The sequence below is a fragment of the Pyrgilauda ruficollis genome, unplaced genomic scaffold (assembly GCF_017590135.1).
Source record: "Pyrgilauda ruficollis isolate IOZ18807 unplaced genomic scaffold, ASM1759013v1 scaffold165, whole genome shotgun sequence".
Classification (NCBI taxonomy): domain Eukaryota; kingdom Metazoa; phylum Chordata; class Aves; order Passeriformes; family Passeridae; genus Pyrgilauda; species Pyrgilauda ruficollis.
The window spans coordinates 1,344,588-1,367,476 of NW_024515320.1; the positions used below are offsets into that span (position 1 = coordinate 1,344,588).

At 56.4% G+C, this 22,889-nt stretch overlaps 1 protein-coding gene across 1 annotated transcript in view; it reads left to right on the forward strand.

The window, feature by feature from the left end:
• PAX7 (paired box 7) overlaps nt 1-22,889 on the forward strand; it is a 102,532-nt gene that overhangs the window by 60,856 nt on the left and 18,787 nt on the right. Inside the window, exons 7-8 of the mRNA XM_041463465.1 lie at nt 2,100-2,265; nt 3,000-3,193. Of these exons, the coding sequence (XP_041319399.1) occupies nt 2,100-2,265; nt 3,000-3,193 (360 nt within the window). The remainder of the gene's footprint in view (nt 1-2,099; nt 2,266-2,999; nt 3,194-22,889) is intronic.

A 22,889-nucleotide genomic window follows, 5' to 3' on the forward strand; every position in this document is an offset into this window, starting at 1 on the left:
AAGTGCAGCTCCTGCTCTGAGGCTGGGCAGCTTGGGAACCTGATGGAAGGGGGGGGGTCCCCCACTCCTGATTTTTGCTCAGTTTTTTTCCCATTGCTGTGAAATTCAATCGTGTTTTGGAGCTCTTGAGGCCTCCCAAAGCCCAGCAGCTGCATTCTCATCTGGCCTGAAAGCTTATCCTCGTGAACCCCAAACAGAACAAGCCTGAGAGCCCTCTGTGGTGAAATGGAACAAACCCAGCCCACGAGACAGCTTGGGCAGCTCTTTTTACCCTGCAGAAAGGAGATTTCCACCAATAAAACACTTGGGAAACCTTTTTTGCCCTGCAGAAATGGGATTGCTCCCGATAAAACGTTTGGGCAGCCCTTTTTGCTCTGCAGAGAGATTTCCCCAATGAAATACTGGGAAAACCTTTTTACCCTACAGAAAGGAGATTTCCCCAGTGAAACTCTTGGGGAAACCCTTTTTACCCTGCAGAAATGGGATTGCTCCTGATAATACACTTGGGCAGCCCTTTTTACCCTACAGAAGGGAGATTTCCCCCAATAAAACATACCAGGGTTGCCATACTCTTAGGACCACATCCCATAAATTGGGGGTTGTGTGGGTGACCCCAAATCCTGGGTAAATCTGTGTTCTGGGGTTGAGCAGCAGGAATTACAAAACATCCTCTGGAGACTTGCCCATGAAGCAGCAGAGCTGAGCCCAGCAGCTTTACCCCGGCATTTAGGCTGGGTTTATTTTAATGCAGAGACTGCAGCACCATTCTGGGCTGGCTGCAGAGCTCTTGCTGATGCTTTGTAAAGGCTGAGCTAGAACAGAGACTGGACAGAGCTAAAGAATGAAGTAGGGATTTATGGAAAGGATCTCTCTTCCCATCCGTAAAATAAAGCCCAGACCCACACACTAAAGCAGAACAGAACCTGAAAAATATAAAATCTAAACCTGAGGCATCATTGCAGGCAGGGCAAGGCTCAGCAGGGCTCTGGGAGGAGCCGAGCCCCGAACTCCCTGCGGGGCGGGTCTATCTCTCGAGCTTGTCTAACACCGCGAGCACGATGCTAATCTGGCTATTTATCCTTCCTAACAGTGCCGCTATTATGGCGCTTAATCCTCCGGCAGAATTCCCAGCCTCGCAGATAACAGGGACGGCCAGGTGGCAGTGGGGCATCTCCCGGGGATGGACTTTCGGGAACACACAAACCCCATCATGGGTATGGGCCCCTCAGTTTGGGAAGGACCTCGAGAGCTTGAGCGCGTCCAGAGGAGGCAACGAGGCTGGAGAGGGGCTGGGAACACAAGCCCTGTGAGGAACCACTGAGGGAACTGGGGGTGCTCAGCCTGGAGAAAAGGAGACTCAGGGGTGCCCTCATCACTCTGCACAGCTCCTGAAATGTGCCTGTGCTCAGGTGATGTTGGTCTCTTTCTCCAGGCAGCACCGACAGAACCAGAGGACACAGTCTCAAGCTGCACTAAGGGAAATATAGAGTGGATATCAGGAAAAAGTTTTTTACAGAAAGGGTGATTAAGTTCTGGAATGTTCTGCCTGGGGAGGTGGTGCAGTCCCCATCCCTGGGTGTGTTTAACAAAGCCTGGATGTGGCACTGGGTGCCAGGGTTGAGTGGAGGTGTTGGGGCTGGGTTGGACTCCATGATCTTGGAGGTTTCTTCCAACCTGGTCATTCTGTGAACCCCTGTCCATCCCCTGGCTGGGAGCAGCATCCGCCCAAAATCCTGGGGGGATGGGGCCAGGGCTTTGGGGCCAGCAGGGAGAGGGAAGTGAGGAGGGGTGGTGGGGATTCACCTCCACACGCTAGGGGTGAAGGACCTACCATGGTCCAGGAGCAGCTCAAGCCTGGCTTTGGCTTTGGCTTTGGCCAGAAGGTGCTGCCAGCAGGTGTGACAGGCAGGTGTGACCCGTGGGGCCTTTCCTGTCTCCCAGGTGTGACAGGCACAGCTCAGGTGTCACCTGTGGGGATTTTCGTGTCCCCTCCAGGTGTAGTGGGCATTCCTCAGGTGTCACCCACAGGGTGTTTTCTGTCCCTCAGGTGTGACAGGCATTGCTCAGGTGTCAAACACGGGGTTTTCTCTGTCCCCCAGGTGTGGTTCAGTAACCGGCGGGCGCGCTGGCGCAAGCAGGCGGGAGCCAACCAGCTGGCGGCCTTCAACCACCTGCTGCCGGGGGGCTTCCCACCCACGGGAATGCCGGCACTGCCCCCGTACCAGCTGCCAGACTCCTCCTACCCCAGCACCACCATCTCCCAAGGTGAGCCCCCCTGCTGCCCTTCCCCACCTCCCCTGCGCCAGGCTGGGCAGAGTTTGAGGGCTTTGGGGTCCTTTCCGAACCACCCCGTGATTCTCTCCTTGGGCCGCTCTGGTCTGTGACATCCTGGGACACTTGGGAGCCTCTTGTGGGTTTTGTTTAGTTGGGAAAATCAGGGTTTTTCCTCAAGCCAATAGAAATTCCTCTGTTTTCCCCTCTATCCCACATCCCTTTGGCTGTGTCCCCGTGTTCCATAGCTGGAGTTTTGGACATGGAGCACATCCCAGTAAATTGGGGGGTTTGTGGGTGACCCCTCATTCTGGGTAAATCTCCATTCCAGGGTTCAGCAGCGGGAATATTCCACTGGAAGGAATATTGTTTATTACTGTTAATTAGTTACCTTGTAAATTGGGGACTTGCCCAATTTATTATTTATTATTTACCCAGATTGTGTGGGTTTTACCTCATTCTGGGTAAATCTCTGTTCCGGGGTACAGCAGCAGGAATATTCCAGTGGAAGGAGTATTGTTCATTCCAGCTGCCTTTGGCCTTTCCCAAGGAATTAATGGCTTTTTTTGGGGAGGAAAACAAAGTCAAAACCCAGACTTCTCCCAAGCATGGAGCTGCTGGGTCCCTGCATGGCCAAACTGCCATTCTTGGGTCTCCCAGGGTCTCCCGGGGGTCTCCCGGGGTTTCCGGGGGGATCCCAGCCCGTTGGTGTCCCTGTGTCCCCGCAGACGGCGGCAGCACCGTGCACCGGCCGCAGCCGCTGCCGCCCTCCACCATGCACCAGGGCGGCCTGGCCGCCGCCGCCGACTCCAGCTCAGCCTACGGCGCCCGGCACAGCTTCTCCAGCTACTCCGAGAGCTTCATGAACGCCACAGCCCCCGCCAACCACATGAACCCCGTCAGCAACGGCCTGTCCCCGCAGGTAGGTGCCCGTTTCCAGCCTTCTTCGCGTTCCACGAGCGCGGACAACTCCGGGATGTCGCGGCGAGCCAGCACCGCGGAGTGATGGTGGCTGTTGGGGTTGGTGTGGTTGGGGTTGTTGTTGGTGTGGTTGTTGTTGTGCTCAGGAATTGCTGTGGGGAGAGCATTTAGTTGGTTTGTTAATGAGCAGCTCTGTCGTGAGCCCAGCGCTGGTCATTCCCACAGCCAGGCTGGGGTGAGGGGATCCCCAACACCTGGAGCACCCCCCACAACCACCCCAGAGCAGGGGGGGTGCCTCCGGTGCTCGGTGTGACCCCAAGGACAGCACACCTGAGGGTGGACTCCAGCTCATCCGGGGTGGCCGATTTAGGCACAGCCTGGAGCTCCTCCGGGTCTGCTGAGCTCAGAGATGGAGATTTGGGGTTTGATTTGGGGAAACTCGTGCAGACAATCCTGCTGATCCTGCACGAGGCGTGGGTGAGCTGTGGAGGAGGAAAGGAGTCTCCAAGCTCACCTTTGTTATCAAGGGGAACTGAAAATGAGCAGCCAGGACTTGTCCTTATCCTGAGGGACACCAAATCCCGTTTTTTCCACTCTCGGTCACTCATGGGATATGGAGTCAAGTGAAGGGCAGCAGTTGTTTCAGAGGAATCAGTTTATTTAGTATGGGAAACCAAAACAGTCTGGAATGAGGAGGAGAAACGAGGTGGGCACCTGGAATGGAAAAGCTGCAGGGGTTTGGAGAGGAGTCCAACAAACAGGGACACCAGGGGGTGTGGAGGTTAAGGTCCAGCAGTCTGGGTGTGAAAACAAACACGGAGTGTCAGTGGAAAGAGGGAAATTTTGCAGCTTCTCTGGAATGGTTCAAACCCCACACTTTTGGCTGTGAGTGGGAAAACCATGTTAAAATGTGACTGGCATGGGGCTGGATGGGAAAATATTGAAATGTGACGGGCACGGAGCTGGATGAGAAAATACTGAAATGTGATTGGCACAAGGCAGAATGGGAAAATATTGAAATGTAACTGGCACGGGGCTGGATGGGAAAGTATTAAAATATTGACTGGCATGGGGCTAGATGGGAAAACACTGAAATGTGACTGGCACAAGGCAAAATGGGAAAATATTGAAATGTGCCTGGCATGGGGCTGGATATTGCTCCAAACAGGGACATTTGTGGGGGAATAGACAGATATCCCTCTGACAAGGGATTTCTGAGAGCACTGGGCTCAGGCTCAGAGGATACAGCCTGGGATTGAAAGGCAGGCCTGGGTTAGCTGGGCCAGGGCCCGGGATTAACTCAGATGATCCCAAGTGCAATTTATCCCCACGGAATAAGGCGGGGATGAGATGCCTGGGATGAGCCCCAGGCGCAGAGAAGGCCATCCTGCAATTTCCATTTCCCTTCATCCTCTCCTGCCCAGTCCTGCAGAATCAGGGGCTCATTGAAAGGACCAGACCGTGGCTTTTCCTCTGCTTATCCCAATCCCAAATTCCCCTTCCCCCAGGCTCAGGCTGAGGACAGATATCCCTGAGCCCATAAGCCCTTTGTATGGGAAAGAGAGGATCCTTTATCTGGCAGGCCTGAAGAAAAGAGAGCTTTGCACCCCCAGGAAGGGGAGATTCCCATTTTCTCGACGCTTTTAATCATGTGAGGGCCAAGATATCGGTGTGGAAATTCGTCTGTTCCCTTTGTGTGCTGAGAGCCTAACCCAGGTTATTTCCCGACTGCTTTACATTCCCTGATCAAAAAATTCCTGCCTTTCCAAGCCCTCTGCTGTTCCTAGTGGAGGGAGATGAGAAATGCTCCCAGCAGGATGAAGAACTCATTGATTTGTCCTCTTTTAGGGATGTTTTGGAAGGTCTCTTTATGGGGTTGCTCTGTGTAATTTATGAGTTGAGTTGAGCACAATCCGGCTCTGCAGCGGCATTCCAGGGAAATCCCAGCAAAATTCCACCCTCCCAGCTGCCCGAGGTTCCTCTCTGCAGGGGGAAGGATCAGCCAGAGGGAAAGAGGGGGTTCAGGAGGGGGGAAAGAAAGAGAGGTTCAGGAGGGGGGAAAGGGGGTTCAGGAGAGGAGAAAGGGGGTTCAGGAGAAGGGAGAGAGGGTGTTCAGGAGAGGGGACAGATGTGGTTCAGCAGGTGGGAAAGAGGGGGTTCAGCAGGTGGGAAAGAGGGGGTTCAGGAGGGAGGAAAGAGGGGGTTCAGGAGGGAGGAAAGAGGGGGTTCAGGATGTTGGAAAAACCACTCTGGGAGCTGAGGGTGAGGGTGATATGTCTCTGGCCGGGTTTCTTGTTTCCCCCGTGGCAGCAGCAGCAGCAGGAGGGGATTTCTTGGCACTTCAGACAAGGAGAGGGGCCCGGGAGCTCCCAGCTTTTGCTCCCTATCCAGTTACCCTGGGAGTGGGTGTCTCAGCTGGAATCCACAGGCTGTGCTGGCAGCTGGAGTCCAGGAGGAGAAGCACGGTGTTCCCATTTCCAAACAGAAAATGGGGATTTGGTGTGGCCACTGCGGTGTTCCCAAACAGAAAATGAGGGTTTGGAGTGGCCACCATGGTGTTCCCAGTCCCAAAGAGAAAATGGGGCTTTTGTGTGGCTACTGCTGCATTCCCATTCCCAGAGAGAAAATGGGGATTTGGGATGGCCACTGCGGTTTTCCCATTCCCAAATGGGAATTTTGTGTGGCCACTGTGGCATTCCCGTTCCCAAACAGAAAACAGAGATTTGGGATGGCCACTGCAGTGTCCCCATTCCCAAACAGAAAGTGGAGACTTCTTGTGTGGCAACTGTGGCATTCCCATTCCCAAACAGAAAACAGGGATTTGGGATGGCAGCTGCAGTGTCCCCATTCCCAAACAGGGGTTTGGGATGGCCACCACATTGTTCCCAGTCCCAAACGGGGATTTGGGGTGGTCACTGCGGGTCCATCCCCCGGCCGTGCTCCCTCTCCAGGGCAGATCCTGTGGGAGCTCTGCCCAAGCCTCACGCGGGATTTGTTTAGTCCCGGTTTTTCAGCCGCGCAAAGCCCAGCTCAGCTGCTGGAGGCTGTCCTGCCTCCATCCCAGAGCTTGGCTGGGAATTTTGGCTCCCATGACTTCATCCTGCAGCGATGGATTTTGTGACACTTCACCCGAAAACACCAGCTCGGCTGGGCTGAGCCGGTGGGGGGTTAAGCCCAGCTGGAAACTGAGCCTGACCCAGCTCCTTGTCCAGTCCCCATTTCTCACTTCCAGCCCTGGAATGGGAAAAAAAAAAGGTAAAAAAAAGTAAAAAACTGTGTGTGTTGAGATAAGGAGAGTTCAATAATTGAGAATGAAGTAAAATACAATGATAATTATAATAATGATAATAATATATAAATATATTCATGTATTATTTGTATTTATTACTTTTATCTTATTTTATTGTTATATTTTATATTTATTTATTTATTATATAAACAGAATACTGTATTAATACATTCATTTATTATATTCATTATATTTATTTATTTTATTATTATATTGATATATTTATTTATAGTCATTAAATAATTATAATTGTAATAATAATAGTAATAGTAATAGCAGTAGTAATAATAATAGTAATAATAGTAATAATAGTAATAATAGTAATAATAATAATAATAATAATAATAATGGAAAACCAAGTGCTGCTCACTGGAGTTGTTGGCCAATGCCAGACCCCCCCTTCCCAGCCCCTTTCCAGGAACTGTCCTAGTTTGTACCCAGGGAATGGGGAATCCCATGGTGTGGAAATCTCTTTGTCCCAGCTCAGGTCACCTGTCCCAGCTCTGCCCCCTCCCAGTTCCCTCTGGGACCCTCCCCAGTGGCAGAGCAGGAGATGAGGAGGGAAATAAAAATTCCTTGAGTGAGGAGGGGATGGACAGGACTCGGTGACCCCCGACCCAGCAGGCTGTGCTCAGCACCGTCCCCATCCCAAATCCCAAACTCTGGGAGGGAATTGCCCCTTCCCAAGCTGTGACCAGCAGAGAATCCCAAAGGATTAAAGCAGGACACAGAGTGGGGGCTCAGGTCCTGCCCCTTCCAGGAACTTGGGGAGAGACCCCAGGGTGACCCAGGCAGGGATTGGGGTGGAGGAGGGCTGGGGATGGAGCAGGGACTGGGATGGAGCAGGGATTGGGGATGGAGCAGGGATTGGGATGGAGCAGGGATTGGGGATGGAGCAGGGATTGGGGATGGATCAGGGATTGGGACAGAGCAGGGATTGGGATGGAGCAGGGATTGGGATGGAGCAGAGACTGGGATGGAGCAGAGACTGGGATGGAGCAGGGACAGGGATGGAGCAGAGATTGGGACAGAGCAGGGATTGGGATAGAGCAGAGATTGGGACAGAACAGGGATTGGGATGGAGCAGGGATTGTGCTGTCCCCAGCCCAGCTGGGCTGGCCCAGAGCTGTCCCCTGCCTGTCTGGGATCCCATAAACATCCCACAAATATTCCCAAATTTCCATCCCAGAGGAATCATTCCCAGTTCTTAGGGAATCCCCACTGAGCTCCAGGAGAACAAGGCCAGACCCCCAGACACCCCGAGCCAGGCCTGGCCTCACCCTGGCAGAAAAACAAACCCTGCACCAGCTGGAGCTCAGACCCAGCTTAACTTAGGCCATGCCTGGCCTAGGATTGTCCCTGCCTGAGCTGGGATAAGGTCTGGAACAAACTCCTGATAAATCTTAAACAAATCCTGATAAATCTTAGAATCATCCACTAATTTGGCTTGGGAGGCACCTTAAGGCTCTGCTTATCCCAACCACCTTCCACGGGGCCAGGGTGCTCCAAACCCTGTCCAGCCTGGTCTTAAACTCAGTTTTAAGTCCAGTTCTGTCTGGGTCAGGCTCTGCCAGCCCGTCAGGAGCTGTGTGTGCTGCACTGGGTGCTGAGGGGCAAAATAAGGGAATTAAACTGAGTATTAGAGGACCAAAGTGGAACCACTTTGGCTGATGCTGGGAGATCCCCTCAAACAGCAAAGAATTCAGATTTTTCTGTATTTTCTGCTGCTTTTCACCCCCAGCCTCCTCTGCCACATCTCTTCTGCCTTTTCAAGGTCTCTGTGGATTTTTGGAGGGTTTGTTGCAGGGTTTGTTTGGAGGGTTTGTTTTGGGGGCTTTGTCAAAGGGTTTGTTTTGGAGGGTTTGTTTTGAGGGGGTTGTTTTAGAAGGTTTGTTTTGGAGAGTTTGTTGCAGGTTTGTTTTGGGGTGTTTGTTTTTAGGGCTGTTTTTGTGAGGATTTGTTTTGGAGGGTTTGTTCTGCAGGGTTTGTTCTGCAGGGTTTGTTTTGAATGATTTGTTTTGGATTATTTGGTTTTTTTTGGAGGGTTTGCTTTGGAGGGTTTGTTTTAGAGGGTTTGTTTTAGAGGGTTTGTTTTAGAGGGTTTGTTGCAGGTTTGTTTTGGGGGGAGTGTTTTTGAGGGGTTTTTTTTGAGGGTTTGTTTTGGAGGGTTTGTTCTGGAGGGCTTGGTTTGGAGGGTTTGTTTTGGATGATTTGTTTTAGAGGGTTTGTTTGGGAGGGTTTGTTGTGCTGTTTCACCTCCTACAGTTCCTGCTGCTCTTTGAGATCCAGTCCCAGCCCTAAATCCGTGTGCCTGTTCCCTGAAGCACCTCGGGGTCTCCAAGGGCTTCTCCAGAGCCAAAAAAGCTCAGCTTGGGGCAGGTGGGGCTGGGGAACAGCTCAGAACAGGGTTAAAAGGCAGGAATTCCAGACCTTGTCATTCCTGAGAGCTCGGGAACAGCCCTGCGGGATCTGCAGGGCTTGAGACAATTCCAGAAGCACAAAGAGCCAAGAGAAACTTGGTCACTCCTTAGAGTTGTGGCTGTCATTTTCTCAGGGCTTGCAATGACTTTGGATTTGTGCTCCCTGAATTCATTCCCAGTGTCTGGAGCTTGGGATTCCCAGTCCCAGGTTTGGATCCCTCCTGGCTCTGGGAATTCCTTCCCTGATTTCCAGGAATCCTCTTGGTATTCCTTCCCTGACTTCCAGGGATCCTCCTGGCTCTGGAGAGGCCGCTCTGTCTCTCTTCCCTCAGTGCCACCAATCCCTTTCTCCGTCTGGTGCCTTTTTTTTTTTTTTCCCTTTTTTTTTTGTCGGAGACACTGTGCCTGTAATAAGCATTCAAAATGAGTCTTGCTGGGCCAGGAGAAAGGGGAGGGGAAGAAAGAAGGGGAGGAGAGGATGAGATTTGGTGTGGGGGGGGATTTGGGGAAGGGGGAAAAGGAGGAGGGGGTTTAAATAGCAAAGAATTAGGAAAAAAAATCTGATGCAAATCACTGGTAGAGAGAAAATTATGTGCAATTACCCGAGCGATACTGGGCAGCCGTGCCCACCCCAACCAACAAGATCTCATTAACAAGCAGAAAATAAGATTGAAATGGTGTGTAAAAGAGCTGAAAAATGAATTTGAATGCTGCATTTGTCCACAATTACCCCCTCGTTCACACATATTTTATTGCAATTTTTTTATTATTCTTAATCTTTCCATCCCTCAAAGCAGATTGGGAACATCCTGGCATTACAGTTGCTGAGGGAGGAAGCATTAAGGATTCCCCGTTTCCCTGAAAGGAGACCCTTCTCCCGCTCGAATTTTCCAGGCTCGGTTTTGGCCGGATCAGGATTCATTTCCCGGCTTAGCCGGGTGTAGGGCCGTGTTCTCCCTCATCCCTTAACACCCCCACGCCGGGGGCTTCCCTTCCCCTCTCTCCTTCCCCCTCCAGGCTTTCCCTCCTCCGCATCCCCGGCATTCCCGTTCCTCCAGAGCATCCTGATCCCTCCGCCGTGCCCTTGGTGAGCATCCCCGCATCCCTCCCACGGTGCTCCTTCCTCCTCTCCGCAGCCATCGGAGCGGGATTCCTGCTAAATCCGCCTCCTTCCCCGGCCGGGGCTCGGGAAAGGGACCCGGCAGCTCCGGGCTCCTCTGGGAAAAGCGGCTCCCCCTCGGCTTCGTCTCCTAAACTTTTAACCTGCACATGCCCGGTTTTTCACTAAAGTTTCTGGCATTTTTGGGGATATATTTCACCGAACAAAGCCCATCTGCTCTTGTCAGTTTGACGCCTCTGCTGCCGGCATCGGGAACGGGGGAGAAGGGAACATTCTTCCCGTGTGAAAACAGATCCGTCCTTATTTGCCTGATTCCCGGTGCCCCCGGCTCCGAGGAGGGTGGGAAGGGGGGATTCATAGCCCAGGGGCCTCTCCGCTCTCCGTCCCGAGGTTCCGTGGGGTTCCTTCGATCGACTGGGGCACTGAAATCCCGCTGGAAACCCATCGGGAGCAAAAAAGGCAGGATTTTATTCGCTTAACCCGAATTCCTGTGTGATTCCCACTCCCGAGGCTGCTCCCTCTGAGACAGGAAAATATTGGGAACACAGAAAGATTTGGGATTCCCACTCCGGAGGTTGTTCCCTGAGTGTGTTACTGATAGGAAGATGGAAGGATTTGGGATTCCCATTCCACAAGTTGTTCCCTGCGTGTGTTACTGAGAGAGGAAAATGTTGGGAACACGGAAGGATTTGGGAAGAAACGGTCGATTCCCGAGGCTGGAATCCCATGGGAATTTGGCGCTGCCTTTGGTGGGCCCAGGATCGGGCCCCAGGGCGCTGCAAGCTCAGGGAGCAGCAGGACACATTGGGGTGGAAAAAGGAAGAAATAGCAGGAAAAGTGGGGAGAAACCTGAGGAGGAGAAGATCAGGAGCGATAGCAGCAGGAAGGAGAAGAGCAGGGACGAGTGGAAGTGCCTGAAAACCCCCAGATGTCGAATTTAAGGGCTGAGACGCAGAAATCTGTTCCCCAAAATCTTCAAATCTCCATCCCCAGGCCGAGCCAGCCGGAGCAGGGTGGAACGGGAATTCCTGAATTCCTTTACCTCCCCTGCTCCGGCTCCTGGCTGTTCCCCGCTCCGGGGAGGGTCCGAGCGCTGGTTACTGAGGCGGCTCGGGCAGGGCACGGGGGGAAGAGGAGCCAGCAGCAATTAACGCCGCAGCGCTGCCCGGCGTTCCCGGCCACCTCCGTGCCGCGGTGTCCCAGGGAGCCGGGATCGGGGGAAGGGCAGCCCCGGAGTGGGGGCAGCGAGGCAGAGGGGACGCTTAAAAGCGAGGAATGCAATGAAAGGAGTAAATAATTGGGATTGGGAGGCGGGGGCACGCGCCGCATTCCCGGGGTGCGCATTCCGGCTGTGCCTGCTCGATCCAGCTGTGCTCCAGCTGTGCCCCGCCTGGGGAGAGCCTTCCCGGGCAGAATAAACCCACAGCGGCGCGTTCTGCCGCGGGCCGGGTCCAGCCCCGAGCTGCCCCGAGCTGTTTGCCCCTCGCGGGGCTGCTGGGGTGAATTCCAGAGGAGCTGGGATGGGGAGCGCAGGCGAGCCCGGGGCTCTCCTGGCGGGATTCCAGCCGGTCCCAGCTCGGCCCTGGGAGGAGGGACAGGGGGCCGTGAGTCCCCTCCGTGGGCACAGCTCTGCCGGGGGTGTGTGAGGGGGCCACACTCGGTGGGGTTGGGTTCCCCTTTACTTCCCATCCGTGTGCGCTAAGGAAGAGAGAAACTCTCTCCCGTCCCAGCTGGGATCACTGTTGGAGAGGCTGCAGGACTTTGGGGGCTGTGTCCACCCCTGGAGCATCCCCGGGAGCTGCTCAGGATGATCAGTCCATGCAGTCCCAGAGCCTCAGGAGAGGTTTATGGGATGAGAGGAATCCCAAAAAGACGCTGGGCTGAGCTTTTGTGTGAGGTGAGGGAGTTTGGGGGCCGCGTCAGCTTCCAGAGAGTCCGGAGTGACCCTCCCAAAACCCCAGAGGGGGAGCAGGAGCCGGGAATGGCTCTGCAGGCTGGGCTCGGAGAGTTTGGGGTGCCGGGGAGTGGCTCTGTGCTATGGGCTCGGACATTTTGGGGTGCCAGGGAATGGCTCTGTGCTGTGGACTCGGACATTTTGGGGTGCCAGGGCTGGGCAGGCACATTGCTCAGACAGTTTAAGGTGCTGGGGAATGGCTCTGTGCTGTGGGCTTGGACAGTTCGGGGTGCCAGGGAATGGCTCTGCAGGGTGGGATCGGGCAGTTCGGGGTGCCAGGGAATGGCTCTGCAGGGTGGGATCAGGCAGTTCAGGGTGCCAGGGAATGGCTCTGCAGGGTGGGATTGGACAGTTCGGGGTGCCAGGGCCGTGCAGGAGCCGCTGCGTGCCCCGGGAAGTGCAGAGGGAGGAGATCCAGGAGCCGCAGGGAAGGCCCCACGCACTCCCGGGTGTGGGGTCCGTTCCCCCCCGGGGTCCCCCCTTGCGTGGCGCTGGATGTGCGGGGACACCTCTGGGTGCTGCGGGGCCTTTGCTGCCCAAAGCCGCCGCTGCCTCCGGGGGTTGGGGATCACAAACCCCGGGGGCTGGGGATCACAAACCCGGGCAGGGTTGGGGATCACAAACCCGGGCAGGGTTGGGGATCACAAACCCCGGGGGCTGGGGATCACAAACCCCGGCGGGCTGGGGGCGAGCGGATCAAAGGTGCGCGGGGTCCCGGCTCGCCGCTCTCAGCTGCGGGCTGCCCTTAAACCCATCCAGTTTGGAGATGAGGGGGATCTGATTTCAGGGAATGAGCACCTGAAAGGCGATCCTGAAAGGTTTTGGGGCAAGAGGGAATACAGGCATTGAGGCGTTGTTTTGAAGAGTCACAAGTAAAATCAGGGGAAAATCAGTGGTTTGCAGGATTGAGGGGAAAGAGGGAATGCAGAGATGGAGGGGCTGTTTAGGGAAACACGGGGAATTTGGGAGATTACCCCGGCTGTGGGCGTGAGGGGAAAGAGGGAATGCAGCCGCGGAGGGGTGGTTTTGGGAAATCAAAAGGAGCGGTTCGCGGGATTGAGGGGAAGGGGCCAAACCGATGAGTTTTGGGAGGGAATTCACGCCCCAGGCCAGCGCTGAGGTGACACCGCGCTGTCCCCGCGGGCCGCGGCTCTCCCCGCGCTCCTGCCCTGGCCCTGCGGAGCCACCCCCGCCCCTCCTGCTGACCCTCGGACGGACACAGTGGGGACGCTGCCCATGGGGACAAGCGAGGGGACACTCCCGATGGGGACACAGTGAGGGGACACTCCTCACGGGTACACAGAGAGGGGACACTCCTGATAGGGACACAGGGGGGCACTCCCCATGAGGACACAGCGAGGGGACACTCCTGATAGGGACACAGAGGGGGGACATTCCCCATGGGGAGACAGAGAGGGGACACTCCTGATGAGGACACAGAGAGGGGACACTCTCGTGGGGGACACAGAGGCTGCCCCGGCCTCCCCCGCTCTCCGCAGCGGCGCTGAGAGCCCCCGGCTGCCTCGGCTCGGCTCTCGCAGCGCTCCCTGTCCCTGTCCCTGTGCCGTGCGGCGCTCCCTCTCCTCTCTCCTCTCCTGTCCCCATTTGATGTGCCGAGGAGCTGTCTGCTCTGTCTGCTCTGCCACTCGCGCGTCTGTTCCGAGAAGGGATCAGAAGTTTCAGCGAGCGCTCGGCGCCTCTCCTTTGATCCATGTCCTGAGGCCTGCTTGACAGCGAAAAAAAGCATGGAGACAAAACGACTCAGTCAAAGTGATTCCTGACAACTGTCTCCATGAGATAAGGAAGCTCTCTGTGTCTTGGTGGTTTTTTTTTTTTTTTCCTCTTCTAATACCGCCTCTCCGTTTCCATAAGAAGCGGAGTCACTTTAAACCAGAGGAGCAGCGGAGAAGAGCCGAGCACAGAGCCGAGCTTTATCGCGCTTCCTGTCTCCTTTCCCAGTCCTTTTATTTTATTTTTTTTCCCTAAACCCCCCTCTTTCCCCCCATTTTCCCGCCCCTCCTCCCCCCGGCGCCGCCCGTAACGCTGAGCGATCCCGGCGCGGTGGCGGTGGCCAGGACATTATTCCGAGCGCAGGGAGATGCCAGCTGTCCCCGCGAGGGGCTGCGGGGGACACCGAGAGCCATTGTGTGACAATGAGCAGCCCTTTCAGGAGAGGGAGGCGGCCTCATTAAGAGCCGGGCTTTACCCACCGCTGGCCACTTAAGCGGCCCTCGGAGCTGCTCCCCGCTGCTGAGCCCCGGAATTTTCTTTAGGATTCTTTAATTTCGCTTTGCCGGGCTCGTGTCACGCAGGGAATGTCCCCTCCCCCTTTACCAGGTGGCCTCCGGGGCGCTGGCAGGGGTGGGTGTGCGACACTGGAGGGTGCAGGGCGTGTGGGAACGGGGGATGAGATTGGGGATCCCAAACACAAGGATGCCTCCGGGACAAACAGCACACGGAGGGGACAGGGAGGTGGCTCAGACTGCGGAGCACGGAGACACGGGGAGACAGGGCCACTCCAGCCGTGAGGAGCTGAGGGAGAATGCAGGGTGGATCCCCAATGGATGGATTCAGGATGGATCCCGGATGCCAGCCTGCTCCATCCCAGCCCCGCAAAGCTGCAGAGGACCTCAGGTGACCAAGCCTGGCTTGGGGCCTGGAGCCCAGGAGATGGCACGGAGGTCCCTGGCAGGACACGGGACAGAGCCACGCTCGGGAGTGGGGACAGGGACTGGGGAGTCATGGAAGGGTTGGGCTGGAAAGGACCTTGGAGCTCTCATCGTTCCAGCCCCTTCCATGTGCAGTAACCCCTCCCGTGGGCAGGGACCCCTTTCTATGGGCAGGGATCCCTCTCGTGGGCAGGGACCCCTCCCACCATCCCGGGCAGCTCCGAGCTGCCCGTGGGCCCCTCGAGGCCCGGAGCCGCGGGCTCAGACTCCTTCCCAGCCCTGCAGAACCTCTCGGCCGGGGAGTTCCTCTCCCCCTGGCTCACCGTAATGAGCCTTTTGTGGCGGGTTCGCTCCGGAGTGAAACTCCATTAGCGGCGGGGCCGGGGGGCGGCGGGGGGCGAGGGTCCCTTCCCCCCAGAACCGAGCTGCACCGCGCTGATAAACAGCAAATATCGGGGAACAGGATTTCCACATTATCTGAGCGCGGCAGAAAATCAAAATTTCAGTCTAAATCCGAGGAGACGAAGCTCATAAGCTCCTCCAGCTGATACAGACGCCAAGCCCAGCCGGCAAAGGCTCAAGAGGCACAAAATAACATTTTTCCTTAAAAAAAAAAAAAAAAAAAAAAAAAAAAAAAAAAAAAAAAAAAAAAGGGGGAAAAAAGAGAAGAAAATAAAAGAAAGCAAAAAGAATGAAGGAGAAGGGAGAAGCAAGAAATCTTTGGGGGCTGCCTGTGGGGGAGGGAGGAGGAGAGGTGGTGCGGAGAGGAGCATTGTGTGGGGCTGCTGCGCCTTCCTGCTGAGGGGAGAAACACCCGGGAGCGCTGGGGAGGGGCTGGGAGAGCTGGGGAGGGGCTGGGAATGCTGGGGAGGGGCTGGGAGAGCTGGGGACAGGTCTGGGAGGGCTGGAAATGCTGGGGAGTGCTGGGGACACAGGTGGGAGGGCTGGGAATGGGGCTGGGAGAGCTGGGGACAGAGCTGGGAGAGCTGGGGACAGGGCTGGGAATGCGGGGGGGCGCTGGGGACGAGGCCGGGGAGGGCTCTGGGCCTGCTGGGGACGCTGCCCATCCCAGGAGGGTCCCAAAGGGCAGCTCCGGCTGCCCTGGGCCGGACCTGCGGGCCCGGCAGCAGCTGCCCGAGGTGCTGGCAGCGCTCAGTGAGGGATCCGAGATTGCAGCTGAGCCCCGAGCCCGACTTAGGAGCCACGGGGCCCTTCCCCAGCCCAAAAGCCGAGCCCGGGTTCGGCCGCTCCCGCCTGGCGCACGGGGCAGGAGCCGCAGCGACCCTGCCGGGGGAGCGATGCCAGGGATAGGGGGAACTGCTCCTGGAGAGGGATGGGGAACCCTAAAACCCCGCAGCGGGGTGGGAGCGGCTCAGCAGTGCGGGAGTGGCCGCGCTCGGTGGCACCGGGGGCCGAGGGACGTGGAGGAATTCCCTGGAGGAATTTCCTCCATCCCGGTGTGGACCCAGAACAGTTTCCAGGTGGTTCCGGAGGCAGCTGGAGCGGGAATTCCCAGAGTATCCGGTCTGGCAGTGTCCCAGCCACCCCCGCCCCCTTGGTGCTCTGTCTCCTGACCTTCCCTGCGCCAGGGACTCCGCGAAGGCGCCGCTCCCGCAGGATCCGCGGCTCCCGGGGCCAGATCCGCGGGGTTTTGCCCGGGGGATGCGCCCCGGCTGCGGCTCTGCGCGCCCCGGAGGCTCCGGGCTCCCCCTGGGGCTTTTTCTCGGCGCTGCTTGGGGCAAGGAAGGAGAAGGAGCAGGGGCGAGTTGCAGGAAGGGTTTTCTTGGTTCCTCCTCCTGCTTCATCACCGGCTCCTTCAAGCTCAGCACACAAAGGAATTCCTCACCCCGCTGCCCCTCAGCTCCCAGCAATGCCCATCACCCTTTCCCACCACATTCTTCTGCCCATCTCTGGAGTGGCACCTTTCGGGCAGGCAATTTTAGGGTCTGTTCCAGCCCGGGCACGTCTTTGGCATAACCCCGGTCCCTCCGTGCAGATCCAGGGGCTGTTGAAGCCCGAAATTTGGGGTGTTCCTGGGTAGGAGTTAAGGCTCTGTGTAACTCCAGTGCTGGAGTGAGCTCTGAAGGAGGGGATTTATTTTGGGTGAGGAGGAAGGTGTGGAACTGATGCTTTTGGAAGCACCACACTTTTGCTGGCAAAGTGAATTCTCGAGTTAAAATTTGGGAATTTCTGGGATGCTGCTGCTGCAGGATTGCCCCACCCCTCTACACTGCTGTCTCTCCTCGCAGGGCAGATGGGCAGGGCTGCTTTTCCTGGAATATTTCAGCTTTCCCTTCTTCCAGGTGCTCACACAGAAGCCTCAAAACTGAAAATCGGGGAGTCAGGCCAGGGAGGGATCTCTGGTCCCACAGCTAGGACTGAGCTCGGCGCTACCGGTGCCATTTCACGCCGGCCCAGAACCGGTTTTAAAGAGCCTCACACCTCGTTCAAGATGAAGATCTCAACGCCATCCTTTAGGTGCTTTGGGGTCCCCTGGCGCTCAGGCAGGGCCTTCTCGGGGTGCTGAGCAGGGCTGGCAGTGCCTCGGTGCCACTCTTTGTGTCCTTAGCAGAGCTTTGGGCTCTCTCTCAGGGATTTGTGGGGTTCTGCTGACATCCCCCAGAGCCCAGGGGTAATTCCCAAAAAAATCCGGCCCAGCTGCCCAAAGATGTTCTGCAACACCAAACCCCTCCCTCAGCAGCCAGGAAAGGCTGAATTCGGGTTGGAAAGGCTGCATCACCCCTGAGGGCCGGGCTGGGCTGCTGGAGGGATCAAACACACCCCAAACCCCGCACAGGGGAGCTCTTGGGGGGGATTGGCTCTGAAATCTGCGGTGGCTTTTGCTGCCAGGGCTGTTCCTCTCCCCGAGGCCGGGCAGCTCCAGCCCCGCTGTCCATCCCCGCTGGGGTCCCTGCTGCTCTCCCAGCCCTTCCAGCATTCCCAGTCCCTCCTGCCCCGCGGCTCCCTGCCCAGCCTGGGCTCCATTCCGTTCCGTTCCGTTCCGTTCCGGGGCTCCCGGGGCTGGCAGAGGTTTTCCCCGAGCCCGCCCGGGGCAGGGAGGTCAAGCCCCAGCGAGTGTTTCTGTTTAGTTCCAGATACTAGCCTGACAGGTGCTGCTTCTTGATGAATTCCCAGCTCCCCTAAAAGCGCCCGGGCTCCCGGCCCCGCCCCAATCCAGCCCAAATTCGGGGGGAAGCTGTGGGAATCTGGGGGGTTCTGTCCCTCCGCGGGTTTCACCTCCAGCACGTCCCAGGGAAGGAGTTTGGGTGGGAGGCACGGCCAGGAGCTCCCAGTTCTCCCAGTTCTCCCAGTCTGGCCGCCGTGGTGCAGCTCTGACCTAACCCTGCTGTCCCCAGGGGTGCCAGTGTCCTCCTGAGCTCCAGGAAAATGAGGATTTGGGATCTAGGGGGCTCTGATGGGGTCGCTGCGGGGTCCGGCTGCTGCCAGGGCACCCCCGAGCCTGGGCGGGCTCCTCGGCATGGCTTTGGTGGCCAGGGCGGGATTGTCCCTCTCAGGGCGTGGTCACTGAGAGGTGACAAAGAGAGAACGTCACCAAATCTGAACTCAGTCGCTCCCACAGGGACTCTATGGGGGCTGCAGCCAGAGACCCTGCAGAGACCCCTGAGAACCCCAGAGACCCCTGAGACTCCCAGAGACCCCAGAGACCCCTGAGAGCTCCAGAGACAGTCACAGAGCCCTAGAGACCCCTGACACCCCCAGAGACCTCCAGAGACCCCTGAGAGCCCCAGAGACCCCAGAGACCCTCAGAGACCTCAGAGAGCCCCAGAGACCCCCTGACAGCCCCAGAGACCCCCAGAGACCTTCAGAGTGCCCCAGAGACCCCCAGAGAACGAGTCAGAGCCCAGGAAAACTGAATCCCCCTGGTGCTGCCTCGACCCATGGGGAGATTTGGGGTTTTCTGTCTTTTTTGAGCACATCTTTGGAGTCCAAGCCTCTGGAGTACTTTGCCTCTCTCTTACGCCCTTTTTCATACTGTGGGTGTCCAGAAATGCCAGAAATCCCCACTCTGGTCCAGAGCACTGCCCAAAACCTGCTGATTTCACCCCAGAACATCTCTGCACATCCATGCCGGGGAAATTCCCGAGGTTTCTGGAGCTGGGGGGGTCTCAGAGGGGAGGAAAATCCCAGTTACCCCAGAGAATTGAGGGGTTCAGAGGGGAAGAAAATTCCAGTTACTCCAGAGAATTGAGGGGTTCAGAGGGGAGGAAAATCCCAGTTACCCCAGAGAACTGGGGGGGTTCAGAGGGGAGGAAAATCCCAGTTACCCCAGAGAATTGAGGGGTTCAGAGGGGAAGAAAATCCCAGTTACCCCAGAGTGCTGGGGCAGGACAGGCGGGGAAGGTGATTTCCTGCTCAGGTCATTTCCAGCTCCAACCCTGCAAACCCCGGGGGATTTTCCCCATCCCTGTATCAGGGTGGATCCCCCCCCCCCTCACAGGAATGTGGAGATTAAAACCCCAAAGGGCACCCTGAGGAGCAGGGAAGGACAAATCCAGGATCCTCCGAGGTGCTGCAGCCTCCTGAGCAGCACAGCAGCACCGAGGTTGGAGGGAAGCAGCCAATGCCTGAACATTTATGTTAAAAAAAAAAAATCAACTTATTAAAATTTCGCCCGGCTGCATCTCCTGCTTATTCAAACAGTGCCAATTTCCGTGGATCTCATATCAGCTCCCAGCATCTCCCAGCCTCAGTGCTTGGGTTATGTGGGAAGAGAGAGAGAGAGAGAGGGGAAAAAAACCTGTGAGCAAAATAAAAGCTGCTATCTGACAGAATCTCTCCTGGGGATCTCAGTTATTAAAAAAAAAAAAAAAAAATTAAAAAAAAAGAATATTTTTTTCTCTTGGCTGCTGTTTGTTAAATGTGCAGGAGCCATAGGCAAATTTTTGCTAATTTTGTGCATGCTTTTATCATCCTGGTGATTCACTGGCAGCTTTATCCTCCGATAAGTGGATTAGTTGTTGAGCTAAACAAAAAGGTGTTTGACAAGCAGGAAGCTCTAAAGAACATATTTGTTTTCCAAAGAATGGAGCTGTGTTTGTGGCTGGGTGCAGTGTGGGGAATTTCATTACCCGAAAGGAGAAAGGAGAGAACTCCGAGCTCTCCTGCCTTGCACGAGGATGAGGTGTGCAGGAGCCTCTCCCTCCTGTCAGGGTTTGTGATGTGGTGCAGGAGCCTCTCCCTCCTCTGGGGTTTGGGGTCCTGGGTTTGGAGTTTGGCTGCTGGGCAGGGGTTTGGTGGTGGAGAACACCTTTGGGTTCATTTGGGAATAACAGCCGGATGTATTTAGGAATAACCCCTCTGAGGGGCATCAGCAGAACCCCATAATTCCCAGTCAGAGCCCCAAGATCCCAGTCAGAGCCCCAAGATCCCAGTCAGAATCCCACAGCTCCCAGTCAGAACCCCATAATTCCCAGTCGAAGCCCCACAATTCCCAGCCAGAGTAGGGCTGGGATTGAGGAGGGTGCAGAGGGAGATTTTGTCCAAAAGGAGGAGAATGGGGCTGAAATGAAATCTTGACTTCACCCAAACCTTTCACTGTCCCATCCAAGGATCTCCGCCCCTGGGACGTTTCTCCTCACGGTGCCACGGGGGAAGGTGGTGATTCCCAGGCCAGGAATGGGGGCACAGGGATTTTATCCCATTTAAATGTCAGGCTGGAGCCCTGAGGCTTTGCCAAGGGCCTGTGCTGGCCCCACACCCCTTCTCTGCAGGAGCTCTTCGGTCCCATATTTCTGCAGCCGTATGTTTGCTCTCAGCCCTTCAGAGCACTCCCTCCCCCTCTCCCCACTCAGGCACCCTCAGGCCTTGGGCTGTGTTAGCCAAACCTCTGGGAATAATGGGAATTTTTCCCTTGGAGCTGCCAGGAGCTTGGGGATAGTGACAGGGACCATCCCTCACAAGGACCAGGCCCCCTGACCTCCCGCTCTCCAGCTCGGGGGATGTCCTGGAACAAAGGAGCTCTACCTCCTCATCCTGCCTGGACTGTGCTTCCAAGATCTTATCCCATCTCCTGTTCCATCCTTTACTTCCAGGCTCTCATCCCATCTCCTGTTCCAAGCTTTTATCCCATCTCCTGTCCCATCCCATTTTTCCAAGCTCTTATCCCATCTCCTGTTCCATTCCATTCTTCCAAGCCTTTATTCCATCTCCCATTCCATCCCACTTTTCCAATCTCTTATCCCATCTCCTGTTCCACCTGTGGGCCTGGCATCCATTGCTGTCCTGGCAGGGACTCTGCAGGTTGTGGTGGCACCTCTCTGTTTGCTCCCGGTGTCACCTTTCCTCCATCCCGGGCTCTCCTGTCAGGGACAGTGAGCAGCCACCCTAAATTCCCCTTCCCTTGTCATTCCTGGTTTTTCCAGACTCCCATGGAGGCTGGGAATGGGGCTGGCTGACCCCGGTGGTGATGGGGCTGTGGCCCTGTCCCCTCCTGGCCGGGCAGTTCTGCAGTGACCCCTCAGCAGGGTGGGGGTTGTGGAGGTGATTTTGGGGTGCACAAGGACGGGCAGTTAATCCCTGGGGATGCCCCTGGGATGGATCTCCTGGGGAAATGAAGCCTCTTCCCACATCCTGCTGATCCCGCTGCTGACCCCAACGTTCCCTGGCATCTTTCAGAGCCAGAGCCAGGCTTGGTGGCCAGAGCAGCACAATCCCAGCTCTGGCATGGCTCCGGCCCTCCTGGCACTCCTGGGAGCCTGCAGAGAGGGAAGGGATGGCTGTGCCATCCCCATCCCACCCCATCCCATCCCATCCCCATCCCCATCCCCTCCCCATCCATCCCCATCCCCATCCCCATCCCCATCCCCGAGCCTCCCCCCCCGCCACGGCCGGGGATTCAAAGCCGCTTTTCCCTGCCGAGGCGCTGGAGCGGCGTCGTTTTCCAGGGATCTGGGGAGGGAAGGAAGGAGCGCTGGGAGGGGGCAGGGCTGAGCTCAGAGCTGCGGCCGGCAGCGCTCGCTGTGGCGGCTCTGGCACGGATGAAACCGGAGAGGGAGGGAGGGAAGGAGGGAGAGTGGGAGGGAGAGAGGGAGGGGGACGCGGCCGCGGAGGAGCGAAAGGTCCCCAGCTGGCTGTGAGTGGCATCTGCGCGCGGAGCGCAGCCTCCAGCTGAGAGCTATTTCACTATTTATTTACATGTAATTATTGCTATGAGGTGCAGATATTAACACTGTCAAGAGCAATTTGCCCTGACATTTTTCACTCGCTCTGTTCCCTGACGTTCGGGGCTGGGTGGGATTTTTCCGCTGCCTCTCTCTCCCGCTCCCTCCTCCCGGCCCCGCTCCGCTGCGGGCACCGCGCTGCTTTAATCCCGCGCCCTTCGCAACTCATTAAACTTTGAAATTTAATTTTGGCCGGGGCGCGGGGAGCGACTCCCGCCCCCGCCCGGCCCCCGCCGCCCCTGCCCGGCAGCCGAAGCGTTCCCGGTGCGAACAAACCGAATTTACCGCTGGCCGCGTTTTCAATTGCGAGGCAATCTCGGCCTCAACCTTCGCTGCATCTCAAACACCCCAAAGGTGCTCGAGCGTTCACGGCGGGGACCCTGCGAAAGCAAAGGCAGAACAAAGATTTTCCCAACCTCTGGCCCGCAAAAATCACAAAAATCCAAAGATTTTTCCAACCTCTGGCCCGAGCAGTGCAAAAATCACCTCCCATCCCAAAACTGGGCTCTGCTTCCGACTTTTTGAGCCCCGTTTTTCCCCTTCTCTGCCTGCCCGAACCACCTGATTGCTGGTGACACTTTAAATTAAGACTTCCGGCCCGCGCCAGAGCCGATTTAATGAGGCAGTTGTTGGATGTCATTTAATAAATCCCGGTTGTGCATCAGGACTTGTTTGCCACGGGGCGGTGGGGACGTGACAGGCACAGCCCAGCCCGGCTTGTCCCCTCAGGCAGGAGGGGATTTGGGATCCCTCAGCAGCCAAGAGGGGATTTGGGATCCTTCAGCAACCGGGAGGGAATTTGGGGTCCTCCGGCAGCCGAGAGGGGATTTGGGATCCTTTAGAGAGAATTTATGAGTGGGTGACCAGGCCAGGGTGTGTCGGGGCTGTTCTTGGAAGGAGAAAATCCCATAAATTCTGGGTATTCCTCAGGGCTTGTGCCCACTGGATTTTTGGAAGGGATTTTAGGAAGGGATTTTAACAATCCCTCTGTTTTATCTACAGCAATTTCAGCCCCTTTTTTTGTCATTCTTAGGGTTGGACCAGACTTGGCTTTGCAGGGAAAG